At 59.9% G+C, this 27,703-nt stretch overlaps 1 protein-coding gene across 6 annotated transcripts in view; it reads left to right on the top strand.

The window, feature by feature from the left end:
- The window catches only part of SYT7 (synaptotagmin 7), a 59,541-nt gene that overhangs the window by 19,428 nt on the left and 12,410 nt on the right, over positions 1-27,703 (top strand). The window contains exons 2-7 of one of the 6 annotated variants that reach the window (XM_057728783.1): positions 4,740-4,843; positions 9,140-9,219; positions 13,281-13,412; positions 14,267-14,491; positions 17,994-18,362; positions 27,340-27,475. In XM_057728783.1, the coding sequence (XP_057584766.1) occupies positions 4,740-4,843; positions 9,140-9,219; positions 13,281-13,412; positions 14,267-14,491; positions 17,994-18,362; positions 27,340-27,475 (1,046 nt within the window). The remainder of the gene's footprint in view (positions 1-4,739; positions 4,844-9,139; positions 9,220-13,280; positions 13,413-14,266; positions 14,492-17,993; positions 18,363-27,339; positions 27,476-27,703) is intronic. The other 5 variants (XM_057728784.1, XM_057728786.1, XM_057728787.1 and 2 more) reach the window with 5 other exon arrangements.

Raw genomic sequence — 27,703 nt, 5'->3', positions numbered from 1 at the left:
GGCCGCCACAGACCTGGGCAGAGGGGCAGGGACACGCCTGAGTTTACATCTCACTTCCTGGCACCTGGACTGGACCCCGAGGTCTGGCTCTCCTTGTTCCTGGCTCACCCTGCCTCCCAGGTCTCCCAGTGTCATCTGTCTGCCCTTGTCTGTGTCTCACCCCTGGGACCCAGATGTCTCCTCTGTCCAAGGATAGGTCGTGGAACTCAGCTCTGTCAAAAGGCTGACTAGGGCTGCAATATTTTCTTTCCCCTAATGTTAATATGCTGACGCTAAGGGGACTTGAAACCATGTATGTCATCGGAGGAAGGGTTAGAAGGGCTGGGGCGGCTTTGCCTGGAGAAGACTGGAAGGGGACATGAGAGCTGTCGGCAAGGATTTGGAGGCTTGTCATATGGCAGAGGGAGCCGGCTTGTCCCCAGCAGCTCCGGAGGGCAAGCTTAGGACTGTGGGGGAAAGTTCTAGGGAGACAGATTCAGCTCAGCTCAAGGCACAGCAGCCCTAGCTACCAATGCCTGTTTGTGGAGGGTCTGCCTCCTGCAGAAGCGGCTTCCTGTCCCTGACAGGGCTGCCCAGGGGTTTTGTTCATGGATGGGGCCTGGCTGACAGGCAAGAACATGCTTGCCCCCCCACCCCACCCCCACCCCTTGATGGCAATATCGCGTGCTGGCCGAGGACATCGTGTCAGTTTTGTTCACAGCATCAATGCAATTTGCACTGGCAACCATTTGTTTTACCCTGGATTCAAGGGCTGTCCAAGGGTTGCTTGGGGCGGGGGTCAGGGAATCTTTGGGGGAGGGGCCAGCTGCCTGGAAGATGACAGCATCCACTCATGCTGCAGGAGGTCCTAGGGTCACCGATCCAGGAGGGTTCAACTTCCTTTAGTAACACATCCCTTTCCTCAAATGGAAATTTCCGTGGAAGCCCAAGATGTGAAACAGGGAAACCATGCTGCTTTGGTTGAACAGGGCTTGAGGGGACACAGCCTCGTCTACTCAGCATCCATCTCCGTGGCCCCTGAGAAATTCCTGGGAAACCCTAGAACATGCTTGGAAAACTACTGACCACCCAGCTCTGTAGTGGGTGTGATGTCAAGAGTGTAGACCCTGAGTCAGACTGCCTGGGTTCGAACTCTGGCTCCACCACCTACTAGCTGAATGACCTTGGACAAAGTACTTGACCCCTCCGTACCTCAGTTTCCCCATCTGTAAAGGGAAAGTTGTTGTTGTGAAGGTGAAGTTGCTGCTGCATGTGGAATACCTAGAACACCTGCTCCTCATCAGAGCAAGGAAGGGTCAGCTCTTCCACACATGAAGGCACTGATTCCGAGAGGCTGAGCGCCTTGCTCATGGCCACACAGCTAATTAGTGGCCAGAGTAGGGTCTCAGCCTCATTCTCCTAGACTCCAGGCCCAGTGCTCATTCTGCATGCCCACAGAATGCTAATTGCTTAAGATGGGCATTCCCTAGGTCTCTGGGAACTATTCAGAGGGAACACTGGCTTTTGGGATTGACAGGCTCTGTCCTTGGGGGCTCTCCAGCCTAGAGCAGGGGTTGAGGAGCAGGTTTTTTTTAAATTAATTAATTTATTTGGCTGCACCAGGTCTTAGTTGTGACACACAGGATCTTTACTTGTGGCATGCGGGAACTTTAGTTGCAGCACGCAAACTCTTAGTTGCAGCATGTGGGATCTAGTTCCCTGACCAGGGATCAAACCCGGGCCCCCTGCATTGGGATCGCTGAGCCTTAGCTACTGGACCACCAGGGAAGTCCCAAGGAGGAGCAGTTTTTGATAAGGACCCTGTCTGGCAAAAAGAGGAAGGGGCTCCAGGGAGGTGACCCCTTGGAGAATTGCCCCATGGCCAAGAGATATGTGGGGGGAGGGTGGGTGCGGAAAGGGCACCAGGACAGAGGAATCACCTGGAGTGTGACCTCCTACCACAGCTCGTGAGCTTGCTGACCCGTTCTGATCCTGCCCCTCCCCTGCTCAAAAAACCTTCCATGGCTCCCATGGCCTACAAACACAGGAAGCCCCTCAGCCTGAAAGACAAAGCTCTTCCCCATCAGGTCCTTTTCTCATTCCCTGCCTGGTCTTCACCACTTCACTCCCCATAACCTAGTCTAGCTCCTGACCCTTCTCCCCCTCTCATGCCTTTGCTCTTGCTGTTCCTTCTGCCCAGATTGTCCTACCCTCACTTCACAGCCCTCTCCCAGAACACACCAAATACCACCTCCTCAAGGAAGCCTTCCTAGATAGCTCCCTACTCCAGCAATGACTTCTTCATCCGTGCTCCCAGAGCTCTCTGTATGCCTGAGAGAGAACTAACAGCAACAACCCTAACAATAATCCATGTCTACTGAGTACTAACAATAACCCCATGGGGTGGGTGCCAATATTATCTGCACTTTATTTTTTTTAATGTAGGTTTTTTTAATTTTAATTTTTTTAAAATTTTTTGGCTGCACCACGCAGCATGCGGGATCTTAGTTCCCCAACCAGGGATCGAACCTGTGCCCCCTGCAGTGGAAGCTCCGAGTCTTAACCATGGACTCTCAGGGAAGTCTCCTGTCTTCGCTTTATAGAGAAAACGGAGACACGGAGCGGTTAAGACACTTGTTCAAGGCCACACAGCTATTAAGAGGCAGAGGCTGTGCTCACTCTTGGGTCTTTTCTCAGGTATTTTGGGTATTTTCTTGAGCCTCAGCCTGGGTGTTATGCCACCCCCTGGTTCTAGGACACCTGGTGTGCTAAGAAATAATTAGCTGAATTCTCGCCTGTCCCTTGTGCTTCATGGTAGTTTCTTAACAGACAGTGGTTGAAGAAGGCTCAGCCCAAGTATGAAATTTACTGTATTTAAAAGTGAGTTCCACAAAGGAAGGTCTGCTCTCCCAGCCCACAAAGTGCCCCAACCCCCAGACCCTCCCTGTGGGGCAGGGGCAGCTCCCAAGGAGAAAGCTAGAAAAAGCACTAGCCCCCGTTCTCGGAAGCTATGTTTGCACATCTCTCTACCACAGGCCCGAGTCTGGGGGCCCTGGTGGTGTGCCCTGTGGTATTATGGTCCCCCCACCCCCAGAAGCCTGGAGGTTAAAGATGGAGGCCTCCCATTTGGCCTGAGAACTGTGACAAATGTGGCCCCTCCAGCCTTGTGGAGCTGTCCTCCTCCACCCAAGGGAGTGAAGGGCAGGACCTGTTCCTCGGTGTCTGCGGACTGTCTAGATCAGAGCTCCCGGGTACTGTAGGCCCTGAGGTTGACAGTGAACTGGGTACAATGGCTTCCTGGGGGCTGAGGCTGTAGACTCAGGACAGGATGAAGCTTAGTTGGCCTGGCAGGTGGACAGGGAGGGGCCCGGCAAGGGTGGCTTTTTCCCGCAGCTCGGAGGCTCTGAAAGTTGGGGTGGGGGGGAGGCAGGATTTTGGGGAGATCGGGTAGTGGACAGGTAGCCCAGGGCACTGGAGTAGAGGTAGGAAGCGGCCCAAGGGCCCTGAGAACTGGGGATGACTGCTGGGCCCTCCTCCATGAGGCTCCACAGCAAAAGAAGGGAGATCAGGCCCCCAAAAGCTAAAACCGCAGGAACCAGGACCAGACAGATATCGTCAACTCTTAATTACCACCATCGCTAAAACTGAAAAGCCCACGCAGGCTCCTCTGTAAATAAACAGTGTCTCCTTGACTTTAAGACACATCCTGGCGTACACATATTTACAGAGCACGTGTGATCTATGCCGGTCTCTGTTGACTCACTCCCCCACATGATAATTTCTGGTCAAGTTTTGCCTTCCTTACACTTGGTTTGGGCTCGTGTTTACAACCACCTGTGAGGAGGGAGGGAGGAGGTTTAATCTGCATTTACAGAGGGAGAAAACTGAGAGGTTAGGTGACTAAAGCCACACAGCTAGCAAGCGGTGGGATTTGCACAGAAACCTGGGGTTTTGCTCCCAAGGCAAGTCCATCAAGGTTTCCACTCCTGAAGCATAGGACCCCTGAGCTGTTAGAATGGAAGCTGCAGGGAAGCCCCTGGGAGCACTTAGGACATTGCCAGCAACGAAGATGGGGCTGAGCCGATGGGTTGTAAGGACTGGAGGTGAGTTCAGGGGCTATGGCGTGGGAGGACAGGGCATGCAGGGGCCAGTTGGGTGGGCTTCCAGCCCAAGAACAGCTGAGCTAAAGGGGATGAGGACTGGTCAGAGGGTTCCAGAGATTCCCTCTTTGACTCTACATATGGCTGTTGAGTCTTGGGCAACACTTAAGAGGGTCTGCCATGGGTCAGACATCCTCAGAGGGACTGTGGGAACTGACCCTTTGGGCAAATTCGGCTGGAGTTGTGGCTCAGAGTATGTGTGTGGGGGCAGGGGGTGGACGCATTCTACGCAGAAGCGGTGGCTCTTTCAGAGGCATTTGAAAGCCCAGTGGGGTGAGGCCTGGCTAAGCCAAGGGCACACTTGGCCTCTCCCTTCAAGGGTGTGAAGTTTAGGGAATGGTGCCGACCCTATGCAGGGCCCATGCAGTGAGGGGCTGGGAGAGACCTGCCGGAGACTCCCGAGGAAGCTGGGATGAGGAAAGTGAGGTGTGGAGAGAGGAAGAGACTTCCCAAGGTCAGCCCCCAAGGCAGAGCTGGGAATAGAACTTGGGACACAGAGCTCCTAGTGTGGGTAGGGTGGTTGTTCTGAGGGGACCCTAGGCTGAAGGAGGGTGGCTGGCCCTGGCGGATGAGGGTCTGACTTGTGCGTGTCCTCTCCAGGGGCGCCCACCCGCGATGTCCTGCTGGTCTCTGCCATTATCACCGTCAGCCTTAGCGTCACTGTCGTCCTCTGCGGCCTCTGCCACTGGTGTCAGCGCAAACTGGTGAGGCTCCTAAAGGGCCCCGGGGGCGGGGCCTGGCCCTGCACCCCGCGCCCCTCAATTACAGGCTGGTGAAGGTTCTCAAGGGCGCGCGGAGATGACCCCCTTGCCCACACTGTCAGGCCCACTTCCGTGGAAATTCACACCGCACGCACGCACGCACTGCGTGTGCTGGGGGCTGGCCCCATCTGTCTGTGTACCACCCAGAGCCAGACACCCAGAGACACACGGGTGGACAAACAGGGGTCTCACACGCGTTCGCACGCACGCCCCACCCCCCGCAGAGAGACCCGCAGGCACACACGCGCAGACTGAGAATCGACGCCCCCCTCCCACCCGGTGCCGCGCGCGCCCCCTCCCCTGCGCCCGCGGCCCCTCCCCAGGGCTAGGCGTGGCCGAGCCGGGCCTCCAGTCCAATGAGGAGGCGCCACCCGCCCCGCCCCCACCCCCGCGCCCCCGCGCCTGCACATTCATCCTGGTTCTCGGGGTTTGTACAAGCACAAACGGCTTCTTTTCATTTTTAACGAGGCCCGGGAAATTAACGAGCAGGATTAGGCCATCAATAAATAACGAGACCGTCTGGAGGGACATTCATCACCGGAGGGCGCCGGGAGGGGGAGCTGGGCTGAGCCGCCCTCCCTGCGCCCGCCCGCGCAGCCTCCCCGCTCATCCCCCGTCCTGCTGCCCAGCTTGGAAGTGCGACGGGGACTCTGGGGACTGCAGGGGGGATCCCCAAAGGTGGGCCCAGAGGTTTCCCAGGTGTGGGGCCTTTCTGGGGCTTAGGCGAAGTAGGGTCCCTGGCAGGCACCTTCCATGCCCCAGATTGAGAATGGTGGGAGTGAAGGCAGGGTGCCACACCTGGGAGCCCCATTTTCTCCCTGCCCAGCCACAGAGGGGCCGGGGGTCGGAGGGTGGGCCATGGGTACTGTGTGGGTGGGGCCTCGGAACCTCAGTCCTAAGGAAGAGAAGGGTCAGCTGCTCCTGGGGAGGGCCCAAGAGGCCCAGGGTGCTTCCTTCAGGAAAGGCAAACCCGGGAATTGGGAATGTGATTCTTCATCCCGGGAGGTTCAGCTCCAGGCAGCTTCTTTCCTTGGGGAGGAGCCAGGGAGAAGGCCAGCCCTGCCCCACATGCGAATGTGTGCGAGTGTGTGTGAGACTCAGGCCCACTCCTGGCGTGCAGGTGCCAGGCTGGCTGCCCTGCATTGTTCCTAGATTTCCTGTCTCTGTGTCTGTCTCAGAAGTTCAGGGGAGGTGGAGGAGGGGGCTTGGCCACGTGCCTGTGTGTGCGAGTGTCCTCAGAGGCCTGGGAGTGGCTGAGCGTGCACTGCAGCCCCGTGCGCCTCATTGCAGGGCCCGTTAGGCTGTCTGTCTGTCTGTATTTGAAGGCAGGGGAAGGTTGTAGGAACAGGCGCTGCTGGTGACCTTGAATAGGGGTCTTTTGTGCTAAACGTGTCGACTTTGAGGGCATTGGTAGTGTGTGTGTGTGTGTGTGGTGCAACGTGGATCATCTTGTCAGATCCCCATGTAAGTGCTGCAGTGTGTGTGTGCGTGCACGCGCCTGTGTGTGTACCTCTGTGTTTGTTGAGAGCCCCACCCCCACTCACCTGGAGACAGGAGTTCAGAGATGACAGCTTTTGTAGCAGGTGGGGGGCTGTCAGTGCAGGAAGTGCCTTGGAAAGCTGAGAGCTGCGGAACCTTCCCTGGCCCAGCCCCTCCTCCCAGCCTCCAGACAGGAACTTCCTCAGGGGTCCACAGGGCAGTGTGACCCTCTTGACTTGCTCCTCTGAGCTGCTGATAGAGCGTTACATTGCCCAGGACCCCCCAATTCTGCCACCCCCTTCTGCCCCCAGGTCTCAGAAGCCAGGGAGCTTTATGTCCAGGCTGTCTCCATGCTCCATGGAAGGGGCTTTAAAATGCCACCCCCCCATCCCCACACACAGTTGCCGGGCTCTCCTTGCCTGCCTGTCCCCTCAGCAGCAGTGACGTGATACCTGACAGCTCAGATCCCATTTCCAAACATTAATAACTTCCTTAATCTCCAGCTGGCTTTTTCCGGATCAGCCTGGCCATCCCCTCCCTGAGAAGCAGGCCGGGGGGACTGGGCTCCTTTGGAGCCATCTGATGTCTCCTGGACCCCACCTGGGCTTCCGACTGTTGCCCCATTAACTTCCCCCTGACCCCCAAGGCAAGTCCTGCCCCAGTTCCTGTCCCCCAGATGCCCCAGCTCCTCTGCAAAGAGATCATTGCAGCTGGAGGGGAAGCTTCTCTGAGCTGTGGAAGGAAGAGGGACAGGCAGAAGCTCCCAGAACTCCCTGGGTGAAATCAGGCGCCCGGCCTTGGGAAAGGGACAATGGACCAGCCTTAGGAGAGGGTGCTGACCGGAGCAAGTTCCCTGAAGACCAGAAAGGCAGAGGAGAAGGGGTGAAGGGTGGGGTGGGGTGGGGGGCCCTCAGCAGGGTGCTCCCTGCCCCATGCTGCCTGAACTGCTGGAGAACAGTGGGGGTGGGGCTCCTGCCTGAAGGTCGTGCCCAGGAAAGACCCTTGGCCACCATGGAGGGGCTCCAGGCTCCTGATCTGCCCAGTTGGAACTAGGAATTGTTTGGGATTTGAACTTCTGGTTAAGGATGGGAGGGACCAGAGGTGAGCTGAGAGAGGGCAGCTTTTGTGCACCCCCGGCGGGGGGGATCCAGCAGCTCTGTTTTTTAACTCTTAAAGTTCTGGCCCAGAGGCAACGGCCTGAGGCTCGGACCCCAGGGTGGGTGGCGCTTCCAGTTAATGGATTTGGGGAACTGCTGGGTACCGGGTTCCACACCAAGTACCAGAGCCCATACAGTCCCTACCACTGGGGACTACGTTCCCAGCGGTGGGATCTGAAGTAGGTAAGGAGAGAAATAATAATATCTGTAATGAGAACCTTGAAGGGTGAGGGACCCAGGGCTTATCCAGCGATGCCACACCATTTCAGAAAGGAGGGGAAAGGGAGGCCGAGAGGGCAAGGGACGTGAGCAGGGTGATGTAGGGAATGTGGGGCACTGCTGGGAAAGGACCCTGGCACCCCTGAGACGTGGGGATACTGGAGGTGGCACGAGGGTCCTCCCTCCACCCCCACCCTCTTCCGGGGAGCTCCGCTGTTGTTCTCCCTAAACAGGCGGCTCCAGTCCCGGGAAGGGGCTGCAGCTGGCAGGAGCGTCGGGGAACGCGGCTGTGCGGCTTTTATTTTGCTTTAGGGAGGATGGAATAATTGACTGTTGTGGCTGTGGTCTTGGCACACATGACGGGATGTTGGGGAAATGTGTGCCTGCATGCATGTATGTGTGTGTGTGTGTCCATCCCCACTTGGCTGGGCAGGGGCAAGCCAGTGCCCAGTGGAAGACAGCCCCGGCCCCGGCACAGCACCCCACCCCCCAACCACCACCACCCAGGCCTGTGGCCCCTGGGCGTGTGTGAGGCCACTTGGTGGCAGCCAGGAATGTTAATGGTGTCTGCTCTGCATGCGCTAAATTTAGAAACCCAAACCGAGAAGGTGAATGGTGCTCACCTTCCCAGCAGCAGGCCCTGTCACCGCTGCAGCCGTGGCCCTTCCTCTAGCCAGGGGACCTGGCGTGCCCACCCCGTCCTGCCCTGCCCCTCCCTCCACGTGTGCTGGGTGAGGAACTCAAGGGGTGAGCCAGGCTGTCCCCGGCCCTGGAGTCAGTGGGCAGCCTCGCTCCCCAAAGCTGCCTTCCTACAAAGGGAGGTGCTCAGGCCCTGCCCTGCGCCACGGACCCAGTGCAGGAGGACCCCAGGGAGTACCCAGAGAATGATGGACATGGCCCTGGCAGGACTGGGCATGGACGGGCCCTCTCCCCACCCCCGCCACTCACGTCACTGGCCACTGCCAACCTTGCCCTGCAGGATGCCACCCCCACCATCTGGGGGCGGTGACGTGTCCAGCGTGACGTGGCCAGGCGCCTGAGAGCCGTCTGTCCATGGCAGAGGGAGATATGTTTCTGGGAGCCGAGCCAGAGCCCCAGGAGACAGGCGGACGGGAGGGGCCTCATCCCTGGGGGTCAGGGATGGGGTGCAGGTCAAGGGCGTGGGGCAGGCCCTAGAGCTCTGTGGGGCCCAGGCGCTGCCAACCAGAGAGCAGGGATCGGTGGGGCTGGCACTTCAAGGTGGTGACACCCTCACACGTTGGCCTCTGACCCTGTTGCCGAGGCTGGGCTCCAGTCTACTCCCCTCCCCCCGGAGCCCTGTTCTGGGGAGGCAGGGAGGGTCCAGCCCCGTCTCCGAGCAGTGACCCTGGTGCTGTCTCCACAGGGCAAACGCTACAAGAACTCCTTGGAGACGGTGGGCACGCCAGACTCAGGGCGTGGGCGCAGTGAGAAGAAGGCCATCAAGTAGGTGCCAGGCTTCGAGGGTGGGGTGGGGCACGCAGGCAGCCCACGTGGGAGGACCCCGCCCCCAGGTCTGGCCACACACACATTCAGTTTCCCCTCACACTCTGCTGCCCTGCTCTCTCCCCACCCCCGTACACACACTCCCAGCACCTCAGGGTGGCTCCAGGGCGCCTCCTTTTCTGCCTGTGCCTCCCAGACCCTCGCAGTGTTCCAGGGGCCCCGGTCCCGTCTTCTGGCTGCTCTCCCTCCCAGCCCTGTCCGCCTCCTCCCTCAACCCCGGGTGCTGAGTCCTCACATCACACACACTGTGCGTAAGCCCTGCCGAGCTCCCCTGCACCTCCAAGCTCCTCCCCCAGCCCCTGGGCTGGGGAACACCTCTTTGGGGTGGGGTGGGGGGCTCAGACTCTTTTCTCAGACCCCACCAATGTTCTGAGGGTAACCTGGAAGGAGAACAGACAAAACCCCTGGGGACGCCCGCAGAACCCAGCCCTGGGCCGCTCAGGGGAAGCAGAGCGATGGGGAGAGACTCCTCCCTCCGCTGTCACTCCGGGTCCCCACAGCACGGCTTGCTGTCTCTGACTCACCCCGGTTTCCCCGTTTGGCTCTGAGATCCGTCTTCAGGTCGGCAGGTCTGCCTTGCACTGCAGACCACTGCTGCGTGTCACTGGGAGACACTGGGAGAAGGTTCTTACCTGGCTGGGGGCTCTGGGAAGGGGGCGGTGGGGGTGGGGCTCTCCCTAGAGGGCTCTGTGCCCTCCGGCCAATGGCCCAGACCTCCCTCTCTGCCTCGCGCAGGCCTTCGCTGGGCGGCTGCTGGGCGCCCCTCCATCTTAGCCTGCCAGCGTCGAGCCTTCCAGCCAAGGGCTCTGCCTGGAAGCGGGGCCTCTCCCAGCCCTCCCTGCCCCACTCTGCCCCCTTCAACTCAAGGCCTCACCTGCGCCTGCCCACGCCTTCCCTCCTGCCCTTCCAGTGGTCCATCTTCCCCTCTTCCTACTCCCTCCTTCCTCTCCCCTGCTTCTGAGGGCTCCTTCTCTGCCCCTCCTCGGCCCCCCTCCTCTTTTTCCATCTCTTGCTCTGACCCTGTTCGGGGCCTTTGCAGAAGCTGCGGGTGTGTGTCTGTTGGGGGGGCGGGTAAGTGGAGGGGTGGGCCAGGCCGAGGTTGAGGGTGGGTGGGAGGCTCGGGGAGGAGGCTGCGGGGAGCCTTTGAAGCTGGGCTTGGTTGCACACTCTCCAGCCTTCAAAGCCGAGAGCTGGCAGATCTCAGGGGCTGTTGCAGAGCCCAGGCCCCAGGCTTTCTGAAGGGGGGGAGGGACCACGTGAGGGGAGCGTGGGACCAGCCCAGCCCCTGCCACCTCCAGGCGAGGCCTCTAACCGAATCTGCAGCCACGGTGTGGGCCAGGGGGCCTGTCTCTGCCAGGTGACTGTCGCCTTCCTGGATAAGTGTGCGTGTGTTCTAGGTAGACCTAAGAAGGGCCCACAAGAGAAGGGGAGGGTGGGCAGTGGGAGGCGGAGCAGCTCTGTGGACTGGGACAGCACCCACGAGGGCAGCAGTGGGTCGTCCCCTGCCTCTCTGTGGCCCTGCAGTCCCTGCCCCTTCCCAGCCTGCTGAGCTCTCAGACCGGTTGCCCCAGGGGAAGGAAGCCACCTTTCGTGGCAACAAGCCCCCAGGTGCCTGGGCCTTTGTCTCTTGCCTGGGCCCAAAGCCAGGAAGTGGCAGGAAGCGAGGTTTACCTGCTGCACAGTCTCCCCATGGGCTTAGGACCTCCTCTGAAAAGATGGTGTTATCGAGGAATCCGGGAAGCTGCGTTCTTTAGTAGTGTTTCTCAAACTGTGTTCCTCAGAGCACTTGTGCCCCATAAGAGATTAACCCATGAATCAAGGGTTCCGTGACCAACTAAATCTGGGAAACACTGCACACTCTATCTCCCTCTTGGAGATACTTATATTCACTGGCACATTAAAGGCTCTGAGAAGTCGTGCAGTAAAGGAATCAGCGTTTTGTAAACTTCTTTAATTGAAGATCCTCTTTTCTGGTACCACAGTGCACAACATGGGGCACACTGGAGCTCCTTGGAACACAGGGTGGGAGACCAGCCTGGCAGTGATGACCCTGGGTGGATCGTTCCCTCCAGGACCTAGGGTTGGATGGCTCTCAATTTTGGAGATCTGGAGGGGACAGAGGGAGAGAGGCCTTCGAATCGCTCCATCTCTCTGTCACACAAGGGGAGGGGACCAAAGGATGTCTCTGGTGAGAATATGGTCTTCTGTGGGGGGAGCCACCCCAAGGAGCACCCCCCAAAAAGGGGTCCATCCCAGTGGCCTGTCCTGCCTCTCCCACCCCTGGCCCCCACTGCCCCTGTGAGCTGGCTCAGGGCTTTGGCCTTGGACCCTGTGCACAGAGTCCTCTGTAAGATGTTTCCAAGGTGCTCTCTACTGGCAGAGACTGTCCACACCAGGGCAGCCCAAGGCGGCCCCGCCCACCCTCAGGCCAGGGCCACTGTCACCTCCTGGCCTGGGGGCACAGCTCAGCTTCTCTCACTCTTTCTCTCCTTTGTTCCTGAGTCTGAGGCTGAGAACCCAGGTCAAGGTCAAATTCTGGGTGGGGGGAAAGCAGATCCCCCAAAAGCATGTTTCCTCCATCCTTAGAGGGTGTGCCTCCCGACAGTGCCCTCCCCCAAACAGGGTCCTCACCTTGGTCTTGAGCAGTGGCACGGCCTCAGCACATGCCAGGCCCACCCCTGACACTCCACCTGAGCTCCTTCCTGCAGACGCATTCCCGAGGGCTCAGTCATGGCTCTTTCCGGAATGTTCCTTTGGCCTGGGAGTTGCCCTTCTCTCTGTGTGCTCCCAGTTCTGCTCTTCAGGGTCCCAGGAGCCTGACGAGCTGGTGAAGCCCCTGGGCCTCAACTCCTGGGCTTTCCAGGCCACGCCTTCTGCTGAGGCTTCTGTGGCCCACCTCCAAAGGAGGTCTCCACCTTCTCTGCTTCTAGCGTATCGGCTTCTTCGGTACGACACGTCACAGAGCAGGAGGGGTGGGGAGACTGGGGCACACGGTCCCTTCCAGACCCAGCAGCTCCACTTTGGGAGGGGACAGGCGCAGGCCGGGTGCATACCCAGGGCCCGGGGCTGAGGCTACCCATTGTCCCCCCCGCCAGAGAAGGGCAGGCTTCCTCCACACAGGCCCCAGGCCTCCACCTGAAGAGCCCCAGGGGACCCGGCTCCCAACCACCAGGTCAGAGGCCTGGAGATGCTTCCCTTTTCTGGGGTGACCCAGCCACCATTTTTGCACTGAGCAGAGAATGTCTTCCGTTCAGCTGAGATCTAGCCAATCTCCTACGAAGGCTGCGTCCCAGCCTTTTGTAAGGCAGGGAGAGAGCAGAGGAGGTCAGGGGGACCTCAGGCCAGTGGGATGAGGAGAGACTGGAAGGGAGCTTGGGCTGTCCCAGGAGTGGCTCTGTTAGGTAGCTGGAAGTGGGGCGAACCTTGGGTATTCCAGAACTGGGGCCTCGACCCCGGCATGGGAGAGCTGATGGCCCAGCAGTTACAGCCAGCCTTCTGGCTCGGCAAGCAGGGAGACTGAGGCCGGCAAAGGCAGGGCCCAGCAGGTGCGCAACAGGGTCTGATCTACCTTTCAGCAATTTCCAGCCAGAAACCAGCACCCTGTCCTCCTCCCACTCCCCACACCATCGCCATCCCACCCCAAGCCATGTCCCCGGCCTCCCCCCCCCCCACTTCCTTCTCCCCTCCGCTCTCACCATCTTTCTCTCTCCCACCAGCTTCCGGGGTGCAAGGCTCCAGTCTTCCCACCTGCAGCTCGCCTCCTTTCGCGTGGCTTCTCCCGCCCTGGAGTGTGTGCGGGTGTGTGAGCGCGCGTGCGTGTGTGTGAGCGCGCGTGCGCGTGTGTGTGTGCTGCCCGCCTCTCTTCCTCCTGCAGGAGCCGAGCCCCCGGCCCGCCCCGCCCTCAGTGCCCCGGGGCCCGGCCCCCCTGCCCGCACAGGACTTGCGGTTCTTGTTTCTTCTTGTATCTCCCTGTTTTCTCCCCTCTCTCTCTGCCCCTCCAGTGATCTAGACAGAGACTTTTGGAATAACAATGAGAGCACAGTGCAGCAGAAATGGAGCTCCTACCCTCCCAAGGAGTTTATTCTAAACATTTCACCCTACGCCCCTTATGGCGACCCACGACTGTCCCTCAAGTGAGTGACTTTACCTGGTTTGATCATATGTACCGAGTATCCGCGCACGCCCTCCTTCCCCTCCCGGCCCCTCACTTCTCCTGCTCCTCCCTCATCTCCCCACCCCTGCACCCCATGGGCAGGCCGGCCATGGAGACGAGCAACCCCTCCTGCCCCCCCTCGCCTGCCTGCCCCTCTCCTGTCCCCTCCCCCAGGGCCAGCCGCCAGGAGCACCCCCTCCGCAGCCACACCTGCCCCCCCCCCAGCTGGTCCCCGGGGCCCCCGCCCTCCCTCTGTGCAGTCAGGATGGGGTTGCCCGTTTTTGGTCCCTCCCTCTCGGTGTGGCTCGCTTTTTTCCTCCCTGCTGTGTGCTGCTGCCCTGGCTGCTCTGGTGGTGGTCGGTGGTCGTGGCGGTGGTGGCGGTGATGGTGGTGGTGGTGATGAACTCTGACTAACACGGCTTTCTCTCTCTCCCTGCCTTGGGGCCTCCTGGCCTGGACAGCCCGCTCTTGCTCCGTCGTTAACCCTTCGTTGTCCTGTGGGATAGACTTGGAGGTGGCTGCCCTCCTCCTACCCCCGCCGCCCCTGCCCCAGGCGGTGGGGAGGGGCCCCCCTCCGTTGTCGTGGTGCGTTGTTCTCCGACCCCAGCCCGCCCGGTCCCCTCTCTCCTCTCTGCAGGCTCCGCTGGTGACCCATTTGCAGTGCTGATGTCTCTCTCTCTCTCTCTGTCTGTCTCTTGTCCGTCTGTCTCTCTCCTCCTCCTCTCACTGTCTCTTTCTTCCTTTTATCTGTCGTTGTTTTTCCTCCTCTTCCCCCCCCACCCCCACCGCCACCCCCGGTGCCCCTCTGGCCCGGCTGCCTCATGGTGGCTCCAGTGGCACCCTCCTGGCGGGCGCCAAAGTGGCCGCCGCGGCGGGGCTAGCGGTGGAGCGGGAAGGCCGGCTGGGGGAGAAGCCGGCGCCGGTGCCGCCACCCGGAGAGGACGCCTTGAGAAGCGGCGGGGCTGCCCCCAGCGAGCCGGGCAGCGGTGGCAAGGCGGGGAGAGGCCGCTGGCGGACGGTGCAGAGCCACCTGGCCGCCGGGAAGCTCAACTTGTCCAAGTGAGTGATGGCCCCACGGCCGCCGGAGCCGTGAGCTCGGGCCTGCCCCCGCCAGTGTGGACAGCGGGACCCCTGGCATGTCCGCTGCTGCCCCCAGTGGTGCCGTCCTCGGCCCCTGGCTCATCCCATCCCTTCACGAGACTCCCATCGTCCTTGCCATGGGGCACGACTAACTCAGCCATGCACCGTGCATCTCGGCCTCCGGCTGCTGCCCCCCTCAGTTTCTTTCTTTGCCAGTGACTAGCTCATTCCATTTTCTGCCCCCAGGGCAGCTTCATTTCAGTCCTTGAGTCATCACATCCTCTTTGATTGGCTGCCCCATCTCAGCCTCCATGGGCATCGGGCCGCAATTGTCAGCCATTGGACCATCCATCCCTGGGGAGCTGGCCCACTCTCAGCCTGTTTTCTGCCGCTCATCTGCCACTGGGCCTTCCCTCTTGCAGCCAGCAGATGGCTCTAGACCAGGGGTGAGACATTTCATTTTGACCATCAGGTGACTCCATTGGCTTGTCCCAGTCTTGCTTGCACCATGACAACATCTGTTCCACAGGCCCACCATGAGCAGCTGGGATGTCCCCATTGGTTCATCCTCATCTCAGCCATCTCCATTGGCTGTCCCGGTCTTGGTCAGTGAGCTGTCCCACTCACAGCTGTTGGGGGTTGGGTGTTCTTGGAGGTTGGGTCATTGATCCCCAGCTAACTTCTCTTTTCTGATGAGGGTGGTCTGGACGTCAGACAGAAGAGCCGTTTCCTTTTTAATAAGTGTCTCAGCTGGCCAAGCAGTCGGTCCCTCGCTGGGAGCAGCAGACGTAGGGCTGACGCCTGTTCTCAGCAGACAGTATGTCCCCCCCGCCCCCCGTGCGGCAGCCTTATTCTCATCTTGGCTCTTAGAACCTTCCATCTCCCCACGGCTGAGCCTTCCAGGCTCTAAATCCTTTGAACTATGACCGTTCTCACCCATTGGGATGTAGGTTCCGTTTTAAGCTTTTAGAACTGCCTCATTTCCAGCTAATGGAGCAGCCTCTCACTTAGAAGGCCTGTAACAGCCCTGACCCCTTCTTAGCGGTGGGGCTGGTTCTCTTTAGAAAGCCTGTGGTTCCCGCCATCGGGACCCCCGAGGGCCACCATGCTGAGACCTCGTTTGCTTTTAGCCGATTTCTCCCCTGACATGGAGCCTCAGGAGAACCCCAGAGGGAAGCCTCACACCCCCTCTGCGCGCCAGGCCCAGTGCCCCACCCTCGCCGGGTTGCTCTGGCCACAGATTCCAGGCTGGCCGAGGCCTCCATGCCATTCGCTGGCTCCAGGCCTGGAGGAACCGATTTTACTCTCCTGTGACTGAGAGGTTGTAAATTGGACTGATTTTGGATGTGATAGAAAACCAAAATGAGGTCAGCAAGGAGGAGGAGGTGGCCGCCCAAGTGCCATCCTCCGCCTTCCTCGGCCCGCCCCCAGGGAGCTGTGGGCCTACCTGGCCAGCCAGGCCTGGCCCTGCCCCTAGTGGCCGCCCCGATTCCAGGCCTGAGCCAGGCAAGGCTGCTGCCCCTTCCGAGACCCCAGCTAAAGCCGTGCTTTGCTTTTCTCTCTTTCTTCCTTCCTTCTTTCCTTGCTCCTTTCCTTCTTTCCTTCCTTCCTACCTGTCTTTCTTTCTTCTTTCTCTCTCTTCCTCTTTCTTCCTTCCTTCCTTCCTTTCTTTCTTTCTTTCTTTCTTTCTTTCTTTCTTTCTTTCTTTCTCTCTCTCTTTTTCTTTCTTTCCCTCTTTACTATTCTCTGACTTTCTCTCCCTCTTTTGCTCTCACTCTTCTCTTTCTCTGTCAGCCCACAGGGGCATCCTAACTGTTGTCCTTTTGGTTCCCAGGGTAGGCTCAGGGGGTGAGCCAGGCTGAGGTCTGGTTGCAGTGGTGAAAGTGGCTCCAAGGGCCCTGGGGCCTCCCTCGGGCAGCTTGGGGATACCGGCTGCCCTGCGGCCCTAGACCAGGGCAAGCTGTCTCTATAAAAGGCCTGATAGGAAATAGGCTTTGCAAGCCACATAGTCTCTTTCATGACTACTCAACCCAGCCCTGGTAGCCCCAAAGCAGCCATAGACAGGATGTAAATTAATGACAATGGCTGTATTCCAGTAAAACTTTATTTACAAAAACAAGTGGTGGGCCACATTTGGCCCACAGGCCATAGTTTGCCAAGCCCTGCCCTAGACGACTGGAATGGAAGATGGAGGGAAGGAACAGAAGACGAGGAGGTTGGGACCTCTGAGGCTCTGGCCCTGCATGCACTGAAATCGCTGCCCAGGAGACAAATCAGACAGGTTGCCCGGGGAGGCCAGGGGTCTCTGACTCCTTCTGCCTCCACCTCCTGAGACATTTGCAGCTTCCACTGGCAAAGGGAGCAAGGACCAATAGCATACTTCCCTGGGCCTGACCTCATTAGGTCCCCATGGCAACCCTGTGATGGAGGCAGCTCAGGAATTTTTACCCCATTATACAGAAGAGTAAACTGAGCGGTGGCCTCCCTCTGCCAAAGTCCCCCAGTTAAGAAGCGGCAGAGATGGGATTTGAACCCTGGGTCTCTCTGACCCCAGACCGCCTCTGATGAGCCGTGTCCTGTGTCCTGTCTGTCCTTGCCCTGTTCCCAGCGTGTTTCAGAGATGCTGGTGGTCCATGAGGCAGGTGCCCTCTTGCAGATGCTTAGAGGACAGGATAATCACCCTGTCCTTTGTCAAAACTGTGGCAAAGTGGCCAGCCAAGTGGTTTCCTGCCTCCCCTCCTCTGACTGGGAGTCATTCCCAAGGTACCGGAAAATGACCCTACGCCTCAGAATCAAGGAACCCCAGAAGGAGGGCAAAGATCTGCGCCAGGGCCTGAACCCTGAGTCAGCGCCAGCCACAGGGCAGAGGTCCAGGAGCCCGAGGACACGCCCCAGCCTCTGAGAACAAAGCATGAGAACTGTTGGCTTCCCCTGACTCACCACGCATTACTAGGCCAGCTCTGCGCTGGCCTGAATTTCCTCGCGTCTCCAAAGGCCAGTAGTACTTAGAACGCAGAGGCAGACTTTCCTGGGGTCCCCCAGTGAGACGGCGGCGGGAGGGGGTGGCCCAGCTCCCTCCGCCCCCTCCCAGTGCAACATGACAGGCAGCCGCAGGGCCCTGGGTCCCGCCTTCGCCACGCAGCCTCCGCGGCTCTCGCGGCCCACCCAGACCAGCACAGAGGTCGGCTCAGACAGGAGGTATCGGGCACTAGCTGAGCCAGGGCCAGGGCCGGGGGTGGGGGGGTGCTGGGCGGGGCTGACCTGGGGACCTCAGGGTGGGCGCGGGGCGTGGCAGCCTCCTGGGTGAGGTGGTGGCGGAGACGGCAGCGTTGGCGGCGACAACTCCGATGGAGGCCCGGCGAGGTCCGGCAGAGCGCGCCCCGCACTGGGGCCTCCTCGTCCTGGCCCTAGGCGTCTTTCTCCTCCACTGTGATCCCTTCACCTGCTTCTCCTTTCTCTCCTCTCCTCCACCCGCCCCAAGTTTCGAGGACTCCACCCTGTCCACGACCACTACCCTTGAGTCTATCCCCAGCTCCACGGGAGAGCCGAAATGCCAGCGACCCCGCACCCTGATGCGGCAGCAGAGCCTGCAGCAGCCGCTGAGCCAGCACCAGCGGGGCCGGCCGCCCAGCCAGCCCACCACCAGCCAGAGCCTGGGCCAGCTGCAGGCCCACGCGGCCTCGGTGCCGGGCCCCAATCCCCGGGCCCACGGCCGGGGCCAGGCTCGGCAGGGCTCCTCGGCCGGCTCCAAGTACCGGCCGGCCGGCGGCCGCAGCCGCTCCAACCCGGGCAGCTGGGACCACGTGGTGGGGCAGATTCGAAACCGAGGCTTGGACATGAAATCCTTCCTGTAAGTCCCCCCCTCGAGCAGCCCGGCCCCCACCTCCCCGGCCCCGCCTCTTTCCTCCCCGGGATGACTCTTAGCGCTCCGTCTCCCAGGCGGGGTGCCCGGCAGATTCACCCGCCCCCTCCCCATCCTCCTGTGGCTTGTGGCTCCTGCCTGCAGTCCCCCATGGAGGCACCCCTCTGAGCATCCCAGCCCCCCTCAGTGCCCCCAGGGCTTCGAGAAGCTCCCCCCTAAAAGTCAGTGGAGACACTAGGGCATGCCTCTGAGTTTCCCGCATCTCTCCCCTTCCGGGCCAGTCCCAGGCTCTTCTGGCCTCCCCCTGCTCCCTGTGCTCCTGTGACCTCTCTTCTCCTCTCCTCCCAAACCTGGTCTCCTTCCCTCCATCGCCCAGGCCTTGCCTCCTCCCCTCCAGTTTATATCTTCCCTGTAACCCGACTCTGCTCACCTTCCTGCCCCGCACTTCCTCCCTCCCTCCCACTTCCCCTGTCCCTGCCGTGGACCCTGTCCTCTGTCTCTCTGACCTTCTATAGCCACCTGCCCTCCAGTTCCCTCCATGGCTCCTGCCATGACCCATACCCTGAGGACAGACCTCGGATGTTCCCCCCAAAGCTTTAGAAAATGTTTCTGAATCAGAGCCTTCTTTCACGTGTACAGGTCAGGGAAGTAACAATGCACCGTCGGTGTCTGGCCTTAGCCATTGCCATCTGCTGTGTGTGTACCCTACCCCCACACTATGTGCCCCCCTTGCCCCACGCTCGCTGGTAGGGCCCCTGCCCAGGATGCCCTCTCCCTAATGTCCCTCTGGGCATCTACACTCACTCTCAGAGCCCAGCACAGGCCTGGGCTTCAGTCCCTGACATCACCTCCTTCCTCTGGCCTAACGTGACCTTCCTTCCAGGCTCTAGGGATTATTCTCATCACCCAGGTCTTTCCTGGGAGCACTTTTCACGGAGCAGGAGACCAACACACTAAGCCTGGGAGAGGAGAAAGGGAGGAGGAAGGGGAAGGCCAAGGTCAAGGCCCAGCTCACTGGCAAGATGTGGGGATTCTGAAGGCAAGCAAGTCCATCAGAGCATCCTGCCTCTCTGGCTGAGACCCCAGCCTGAGAGGGTGGTCGGGAGTGCTGGCCCTGGGAAGGGCACCCCAGTGGAAGACACCCTGGCATGCCAGCTTCCCATGTGCAAGTGGCCCGTGGCCCTGGCCCGGCAGAACATTCTCCCTATGACTGTACTTGGCGAAACCGGGCAGCGCATCTGCTGGGGCTTTCCCCCACCCAAGGACCCACGGGAATCCAGCTGGATGCCTGCATGAGGCAGGATGCCCAGCAGAGCCTCCTGGCCTCCAGGTGGCAGTTTGTTCTGGGACGGATGCTGTGGCACCAGCATGGATTGGGAGAGTGGTGGCCATTGGTTGTGCTGTGGCTTGAACAGGACTGAGAACCAGCCGGAACCCAGCACCCCTCCGCTCCCCCTGAGCGTGGGCTGCTCTCTGCACAGCCAGCCCCCTGCCTCACACAGGGACGGGGCCATGCCCAGGCTCTGGGAAGAAAGGAGCCAGCTGCCGGAAAGCCCCTGGGTACCCACTCTTCCCTGCCTACCACCTCTCTAGCTGGCCAGGATTTGCTGAGCATCACTCGTGAGGCAGCATCTTTGCCTGCCTCTGCCCACCGTGGCTTTTGCACCCGTCACCTGCTGGCCACCTCCAGAGCTCACCCCAGTCCCCCACCTCCTCCACTAGTAGTCCCTCCAGCAGGAGTTGGCAAACTTTTTTCTGCGAAGGGCCAGATTATAAATAATTTAGGCTTTGAGGGACACATGTGGTCTCAATCACATTTTTTTTTAAGCAATCCTTTAAAAAGGTACAAACCATTCTTAGCTTGTGGGCTGTACAAAAACAGGCCACCAGCTGTAGTTTGCCGGCCCCTGACCCCTGCCTTTACGGTTTAGCTGGTGTGCTTCTGATGCCCTTCTCTTGCCCCAAATACTGGTGGCCCAGGGAGAGAGTCGGGGCGAGAAGGCGAGCCAGGACCCCCGAGATCCCACCCCCTCCCCTTGCAGGGAGAAGGCATCGCTCCCGCTTTGTGGATGTGACTCCCCCCAGACACCGCCAGCTTCTCCCCCACATCTCCTCCTCTTGCCCTTCATTCTTGCCCCTGCGGCCCGTGATGCCAGAGAGAATGACAAATCGGGAACTTATGCAGAGCCGTTTTGTTTTTAAGGAGAGCAAAAGGAGTATCTGAAAAATGCATTAACCAGGGAAAAACATGTTGTTTTCGTTGAGTTTGCCTTCCCCCAGCACACCCAGCTCCCAAGCAGCCAAATGGAATTTTACCAACTCTGAAACAGTACCGGTGGGCAGGGAACAAAGGAAATGAGGATTCGTCCTGAAGGAAGGAGGGGAGTTGTTTCCCCAAAGTTAGATGCGAGTGTCAGCCTGGAGCCACCGTGCCCAGGACAAAGATGCAAAGACACAGAAGACGGCATCCACCTAGCTTCGGCCCCTCCTTGGACCCCGTGGCCAACCCACTCTCCCGAGACCCCCGGATCCCCGCCCCTCCCCTCGGCTGTCATTTCTTACTGGTAGAGTTCCCTCTTTGACAGCTTCTCTGGGAAACAGCCAGAGCCAGGGGTTCCTCTCTGAACCTTGCCCTCTTGGATGGTGGTTGAGTGGTAAACTTCCTGACCCAGGATCTCCCACCCTCCAGAACATTCCATCAGGCTTACCATCGTTCCCTTGGCCCTTCCTGAGACATGCTCTCATGTCTTCCCCATCTGAGAATCCCACTCCCCTTGTTCGGATGAGAGCCCAACACTGGAGGCGCTCAGCAAAGCACCCAGAAAACACCCACGAACTCGGATGGTTTTGAGGGGCAGAGGGTCACTTTTCACCCCTGGAAAGTGCAGACAGCCCGCAGCTGTCCAGTGGTTCTCAGAGAGAGCCTCGCACTAAAGATGTCACACTTTGACCTCTGGCCCCATGTTCCTGCCCACATGGCAACTCCTCGGCCACCTGGACTGAGCCTCCCTCAGAGCAGGATCCCTCCAGCCTTCTCCAAACCATCCTCAGCATGGACACAGGCTCCCTTGAGTCCTTCCAGGACCTCTCCAGTCCTTACCAGCTTCCTGCACTTTCTCTGTCTCCACTTCTGCCTTTTGATGCCTTCTGGACTGCTTCTCCAAGGAAAGGCCCCTGAACTGGACCCAAAAGCCTTGGCGGTTATCCCCTGGATCTCCAGGAAGGGGGGCACAGGAGAAGGCCTGCGATGGCCAGCACGCCATATGCCGGAAGAGACATTTGCATCCAATGGGCCGTGTGTCCAGGGACCTGGGGGAGGGAGCTCCTGAGATCCCCTCCTGGCATCAAGCATACCTGGCTGACCATGACACAGATGTCTTTATGAGGGACTTTACTGGGTGCAGTGCCCATTGGATTTCCAAACTTTCTAAGAACCTCCCGCTTGGGAGGCCAAACCCCCTCTCACAGTCTCCAAACAAGATGGCAGCAGAACCCTCCCTCTTCTCCCAGGGGCCCAGATGGCCTGAGCGAGTAGCCTCTGGCCTTTGTTCAGCCGGAGGTGAATCAACCTTGGAAAGGGACCATGTCGCAGGGCCTGGGCTCCACTCCCCCCCAGCCTTCCCTGTGTGTGTCCTCGGGATGCCCTGGTCACACGCCACCTTGCAGGCCTCTGCCCAGCCCTTTCCCCACGGCGCGTTGGGTCTCCAGCCGTGGACACCTCCCCTCCGTTATCCGCCACCCCTCCCCTGCCTCCTCCCTGCTCTGCTCTACAACTGTTGACAGTGGTGAAGTTTGGTTTCTTTTCTGCAGGGCCAGTTTCTTACGCTTTTTTCTTCTCTCTCTTTGTCTCTGTCTCTGTCTCTGTCTCTCTCTCCTTCCCCTCCCCACCCCTGCCCGTGGGGCCTCCTCCTTTCACCCTGGCTGGTGGGCTGCCCACCCCGGGCAGGGAAGGCCGGATGGTGGTGCTATCCTTGGTCTTAGGGCTTTCGGAACAGGATGACTTTGCCAATATCCCTGACCTGCAAAACCCAGGAACCCAGCAGAACCAGAACGCTCAGGGGGACAAGAGGTACGCGCACAGGCGAGGGCCTGCGGCGGCCGCGGCGGCAGAGAAGGAGGCGCGGAGAGGCCGCCAGCCTTGACCGCCGGCTGCTGGACGAGGCGGCGGCACCTTCAGCGGATGCTGGAGCAGGAGGACATCCCCCTCCCCAGCCAGTGCCCTCACACATGCCACCCTGGGGGTGTCCCTCGGGTCTGAGGCCCATGTGGTTGTCCTGGGACCATTCTGGATCAAGCCTGCTCCCCGGGCATGCCTGCCCTGGCCCGGAGCAAGCCAGCCTTTCTGCCCCATCTTCCTGCTTGGCTCCCTGCTGCTGCACCCTCATCTTTCATCTCTGCCCCACCCCGACCCAGAAATCCCAGTTTCTCCGGTGGTTGGGGGGCGGTGGGGATGTTAGGGAAGGGGCGCCAGCCTGTTCTCCCTCATCCCCGCCACCTCAACCTCCCTCTTGCCTGGAGGTCCCGCCGGGGTGATGGTCACACACCCCCCTGCAAAGGTGTGAGCCGGCTGCTCTCGGCTGATGGAAGAGGAGCCCCTGGTGGGGAGGGTCTGGGGCCTGGGAGAGGCCTGGTGACCACAGAGAACCAGAAAGGCAGCCCCTGAGCCCGAGGTACCAGGAGGAGAGGATGGGATGTGGGGCGGGGGAGGGGGGGCAGTAAGAACAGCCAGCAGGTGCTGGTCAGGGCCTCTGTCACTGGGAGCCCTGCTGCTGGTCCTCAGCGGTTGCCTGTGTGGCCACAGCACATGCTGAGCCGAGGGCTGGGCTTTCAACCATCTGTAGCCCTGGCCATCAGGAGTGCAGGGAAGCATCTTCTGATGTCCCATCAGAAGTGCTCTCACTCGAAAGGGGACGGGGAAAGGTCAGCGGTCCTAGGGTTCAGGCAGCATCGCTAAGGCGGGACGATCCTGCACTGGTCTGGCTGCCTTTTCTCACCTGGCCTTGGGCTGGGTCAGCCACACACCTGTAATTGTGGGAGGAAGGCTCCTCACCTTGGTCAGATGTCCTTTCCTTCAGATCAAAGGCCTACAGGAGAGTGTGGCCTGGCAGCCAGGACGCCTCCTTCTAGCTCTGCTGCCAGCCCCTTGTTCTGACGCCTTGGACAAATCACAGCCCTTCTCTGGGCCTCCGCTTCCTCAGCTGTTAAGTGAAGGATGGGACAGAATGACCCTTTCCAGCTCAGACATGCTAAGCCTCTAAGGAGGAAGCGGACCGTAGGGGTGGGGCACTTGTCAGCGCCCGTTATCCAGGCGGAGACCCTGACCCTCGCTTATTAAGAGGCCCAAAGATGCAGAAAGGGACTGTCCCAGGCTGCTGCCAGGGGCCTGTATGTTAGGGAAGGACAGGCTGAGTTAGCTGACTTGCCTGTCCCTCTGATGGCTTCTGGAAATGAACTCTCTTATTTTCTTCCCATCCCAAGTTCCCAGTTGCATGTCTACGGTGGGCAAAGCCAGAAGTCCCCAGAGAGTGAGTGGGAGGAGAGAGTGGGACCAGCTCTTTCACTCAGTGGTACAGATGGTGTCACACCCTGAGCCCAAGGCCTGGGGTGCGGGAGGAATGGAGTCTGCCACTTCCAACCCGCCGGAGCCACCGGAGTCCTGGCTTCCTGAGCTCAGGGCTCAGAGCTGGGCTGCAGGCGGGCCAGAGGGCCATGGGGAGAGGGCCAGGGGCCACAGGCCAGAGGCTGCAGGAGCAGGGCTGGAGCCCTCCAAAAATCTACTAAGAACTCAAGCCCCTTGTTGAGAAAGGTGTGAAGTGTGAGGGAGCAGATGCAGGCTGGAAATGAGATTTCACATCACCCATGTGTTAATTAACTGGCTCCATTTTCACCCGCAGCCTATTTTTACCTCCTTGCCACTTAGGTCTCACTCCATATTTTAACACACGCATCCCTTCTGATCATTACATCCGTCGACCCCTGCCTTCCTGGGAAAGGTAGGTGTGGAGGTGGAGGCCCTGCGCCCTCACCCCCACCCGCCTGACTTTCCACGTGGACACAGGCCATTCTCACCCGGTCACACCCACCCCATCTTGGAAGTTCATTTCTCATGGCTATTGGGGTGTTTCCCAGCTGATGGGCCCCTGCAAGGGTGCTTCCTGCCCGGCACTTTCCCCATCCCCAAGCTTGGCATTGGCACCACCCGCCAGGCACCGGGCACTCTAGGGTCCACCCCTCTGGGCTCCTGGCTGCATGGACCTTGGAATGGGGGGCTTGGGTCAGCTGTCCCTTCCCCTCAGCTACTGCCTCCAGACCCAGGGGCTGCCTTTTGGCCCCAGTGCCCCCTTCTCCACCCAGCTGCCCCTTGGTCAGATGTCTCCGGGGTAACAGGTGGGTGGCCCTTGGCTGTTGTTGGGGAGGACATGCCGCCCTCCGAGGCCTGTTAGCAGTAGGTTCCTGGGAGATAAGAGGGTCCCGGGAGGAGGAGTGGCCCCTCCGGTTCCCAAGCAAGGTGGGGGTGCATTTAACAAGTCACTGCCCCCCCACTCCCAGGGTTCTTGGTTGTGGCCCCGAAGCCCTCCATCCAGGATTCCCTAAACCCCTGGGCCTCAGCGCTGGGGCCCCAAGAACTTCAGAACACTCCTGGGCCCGGGAGGGAGAGAAGGAGGCCAAGGCCACCCCTGGCTCCCATGCCCTGCTGTGCCCGTTCCACCTCCCCCATGCCGCCCTGCATCCACGCGCACCTCATGCCCTCAGTCATCCTCTCACCATTGCTCCTTGGGATCCAAATGGTCTCCACCGTGGCCCCACCCCCACCGGAGTGGGGTTCGGGGCAGGGCGGGACCTGACCACCCCCCATCGCTCCCCTCGCTCCGAAGCCACCATGTTTCTTCTGTCTCGATGTGTGTCCCCCGCCTCCTCTCTGCCTCTCCTCTCGGCCGCCTCGCTCTTCCTTGTCCCCTTGTCCACGCTGCAGCCTCTTCACTCGTCTCCGACTAACCTTTCTCAGCCTCTCTCTCTCTTCCTCCCCCTCTTCTTCCTCCCATCTGCTCCTCACAGGGATGTCCCTGGGCCAGTGACGGGCCCCTCCGCCTCTGCCTCTGCCTCTGTGCTCCTGTCTCTCTGTCTGTCTCTGTCCTGTGACCTCCGATAGCTTCAGTGGCACTGACCATCTTTTCCCAGGCTGCTTGGCAGCTGTGCTGATGCTGTGGTGTGGCCAAAATAACTCCGAGTTTCTCATACCTTCAGCAGTCAATCTCGGCTCTCTCCTCCTCTCCCACTCTATTTTTAACCTGACTTTACCTCTCCAGCTATTTCAGTCTCCTCTTCCTCCCCGTGCCTGTCTGCGTGAGCACGTGTGCATGTGTGTGTGCGCGTGCGTGCGCGTGCTCTGCTGTGGCCGCGCCTCTGGGAGGGCGCCCTGTGCGTCCCAGGTGGGGTGGGGTGTTTCTGTGTTGTCCAGGCAAGGCCAGGTGCTCACAGCAGGTGCACCGTGCGTCTGAGTCTCAGGGTGTCTGTTCCTGAAACTGCTCCCTGCTTTTCTCTGTTTCAGTGTCTCCCAATTCACACGCACACCTTGGCATGCCCAGGCCTCCCCGAATGTGTGTTCTCTCAGGATCTAAGTGTACACATCACTGTATGTGTGTCATCTCGCTACTCTGGTTGACCTGCCTGGGGGCCCCTGCCATTCTCTCCCTGTTGCCCTGGGTGTCTGTCGGGCTTGTGTGCACTCTTGTGTGTTTGTGTGTGTGTGTGCGTGCACGCGCGCGTGCATAGCCTGCTGTTGGGTCCTGGTGTCTCCCCTCCAGGGCCTGGCCTATTCCATGCATGTCTGTCTGCGTGTTGTAGCCAATCGTGTGCTGGCGGCTGGTCCATTTCAAGGGCCATGGCTTGTGTCCAGCCTGTGTGTGTCTCCGAGTCTGTGGCTCTGGTACTCTCGAAGCTGTTCTACTGTAGCCCGTCCCGAGCCCCATGCTCCCCATCACTCCGTCTCTTCCTCGCTGCCTGCCCCCACCTCTCCTCCTCATGGGATGTTCCAGCCTGGTCCCTGGGCAGGCTTTTAATGCCCCCTTCCTGAATCCCAGCTAGACTGGAGACTGGGCTCACCACCCAGCCGCTGGGCCAGAGAGCCCAGCTTCCCAGGGGCAGCGTGGAGTTGGGGTGCAGACAGGGCCTGGAGTGGAACCGTCAGATCCGGGGCTTTTCAGTGGGACCCTGTCTTTCTCTGACCCTGGGTGAGAGCCTTATCAAATGTGCAGTCCTCAGAGTGGGAGAAGGGTGGGGTTTGGGCAAGGGGGTGCAGACTTGCCCTGTCCAATAGGTGGCCATTTAAACTTAAATTCATTTAAGTCAAGCAAAAGTAAAACTTCAGTTCTCAGCTGTACCGGCCGCATTTCAAATGCTCAGTAGCCACAGGCAGACATAGAGAGTTCTACTGGACAGAGCTGTGTGGACAGCAGTCCTGCCCTCACCTGGTCAGTCTCGTGTCTAAAGGGCACCTGTGTTCCCGTTGAGCCTGAACAAACAGGTGGGGCCTCCAGGAGGCAGGTGCTCTGGGCGTGTTTGCTGAGGGTAATGACGCGGAGAGGGGACCTGGACACGCCATCTTGGGAGCCTCCCCCCCAGCTTCCAGGCTGGGGCGCGCAGGGATGGAGGCAGCCTCTGGGGAGGGAGGATGCTCAGGGACCACCATGCAAGCAGAGACTGGAGGGTGGAGGATTTTCTGGGGATCAAGAGGAGTGGGAACACTGGCTGAAAAAGCACCTGCCAGGGGAAGTCAAGCTGGATCACGCCGGGGCAGAGGCGAGGGGGATGGACCCTGCTCCCGTGGACAAAAGCGTAGCTCCTGCTGGCCGGCAGGAGGTGGCAGCTGCTTGGGTTTCATAAGGTCCTGCCGCCACCCAGACCCGTGGCGCCCAGCCCAGCCCACCTCTGGGTCCACGTTCATTCGGATTCCTCCTGCCCCCAGGTTACCGACAGGAGGGAAGGCGGTGAACACAGCCCCAGTGCCGGGCCAGACGCCTCACGATGAATCTGACCGCCGGACCGAGCCTCGTTCCTCCGTCTCAGACCTCGTCAACTCCCTCACCAGTGAGATGCTCATGGTGAGCAGGGCAGGGGGCCTGGGGCAGGGGGAGGGGCGGGCATGGCGATGGGTGACAACGTGGGAGTCGTGCAGGGGAACCAGAGTGGTGGCTGGGCGAGCCTCTCTGTGCCTCAGTTTTCTCATCTGCCAAGAGAGACTAAGAATTCCCATCCTCCTCCACTCTCTGCGTTGAGCAAAGGCCTGCTGTGTAATCCTAGAAGGAAAGGCTAGTGGAGCAAGGACGTGG

The sequence above is a fragment of the Hippopotamus amphibius genome, chromosome 3 (assembly GCF_030028045.1).
Source record: "Hippopotamus amphibius kiboko isolate mHipAmp2 chromosome 3, mHipAmp2.hap2, whole genome shotgun sequence".
Taxonomy (NCBI): domain Eukaryota; kingdom Metazoa; phylum Chordata; class Mammalia; order Artiodactyla; family Hippopotamidae; genus Hippopotamus; species Hippopotamus amphibius.
This window is presented reverse-complemented; position numbering and strand designations above follow the sequence as displayed.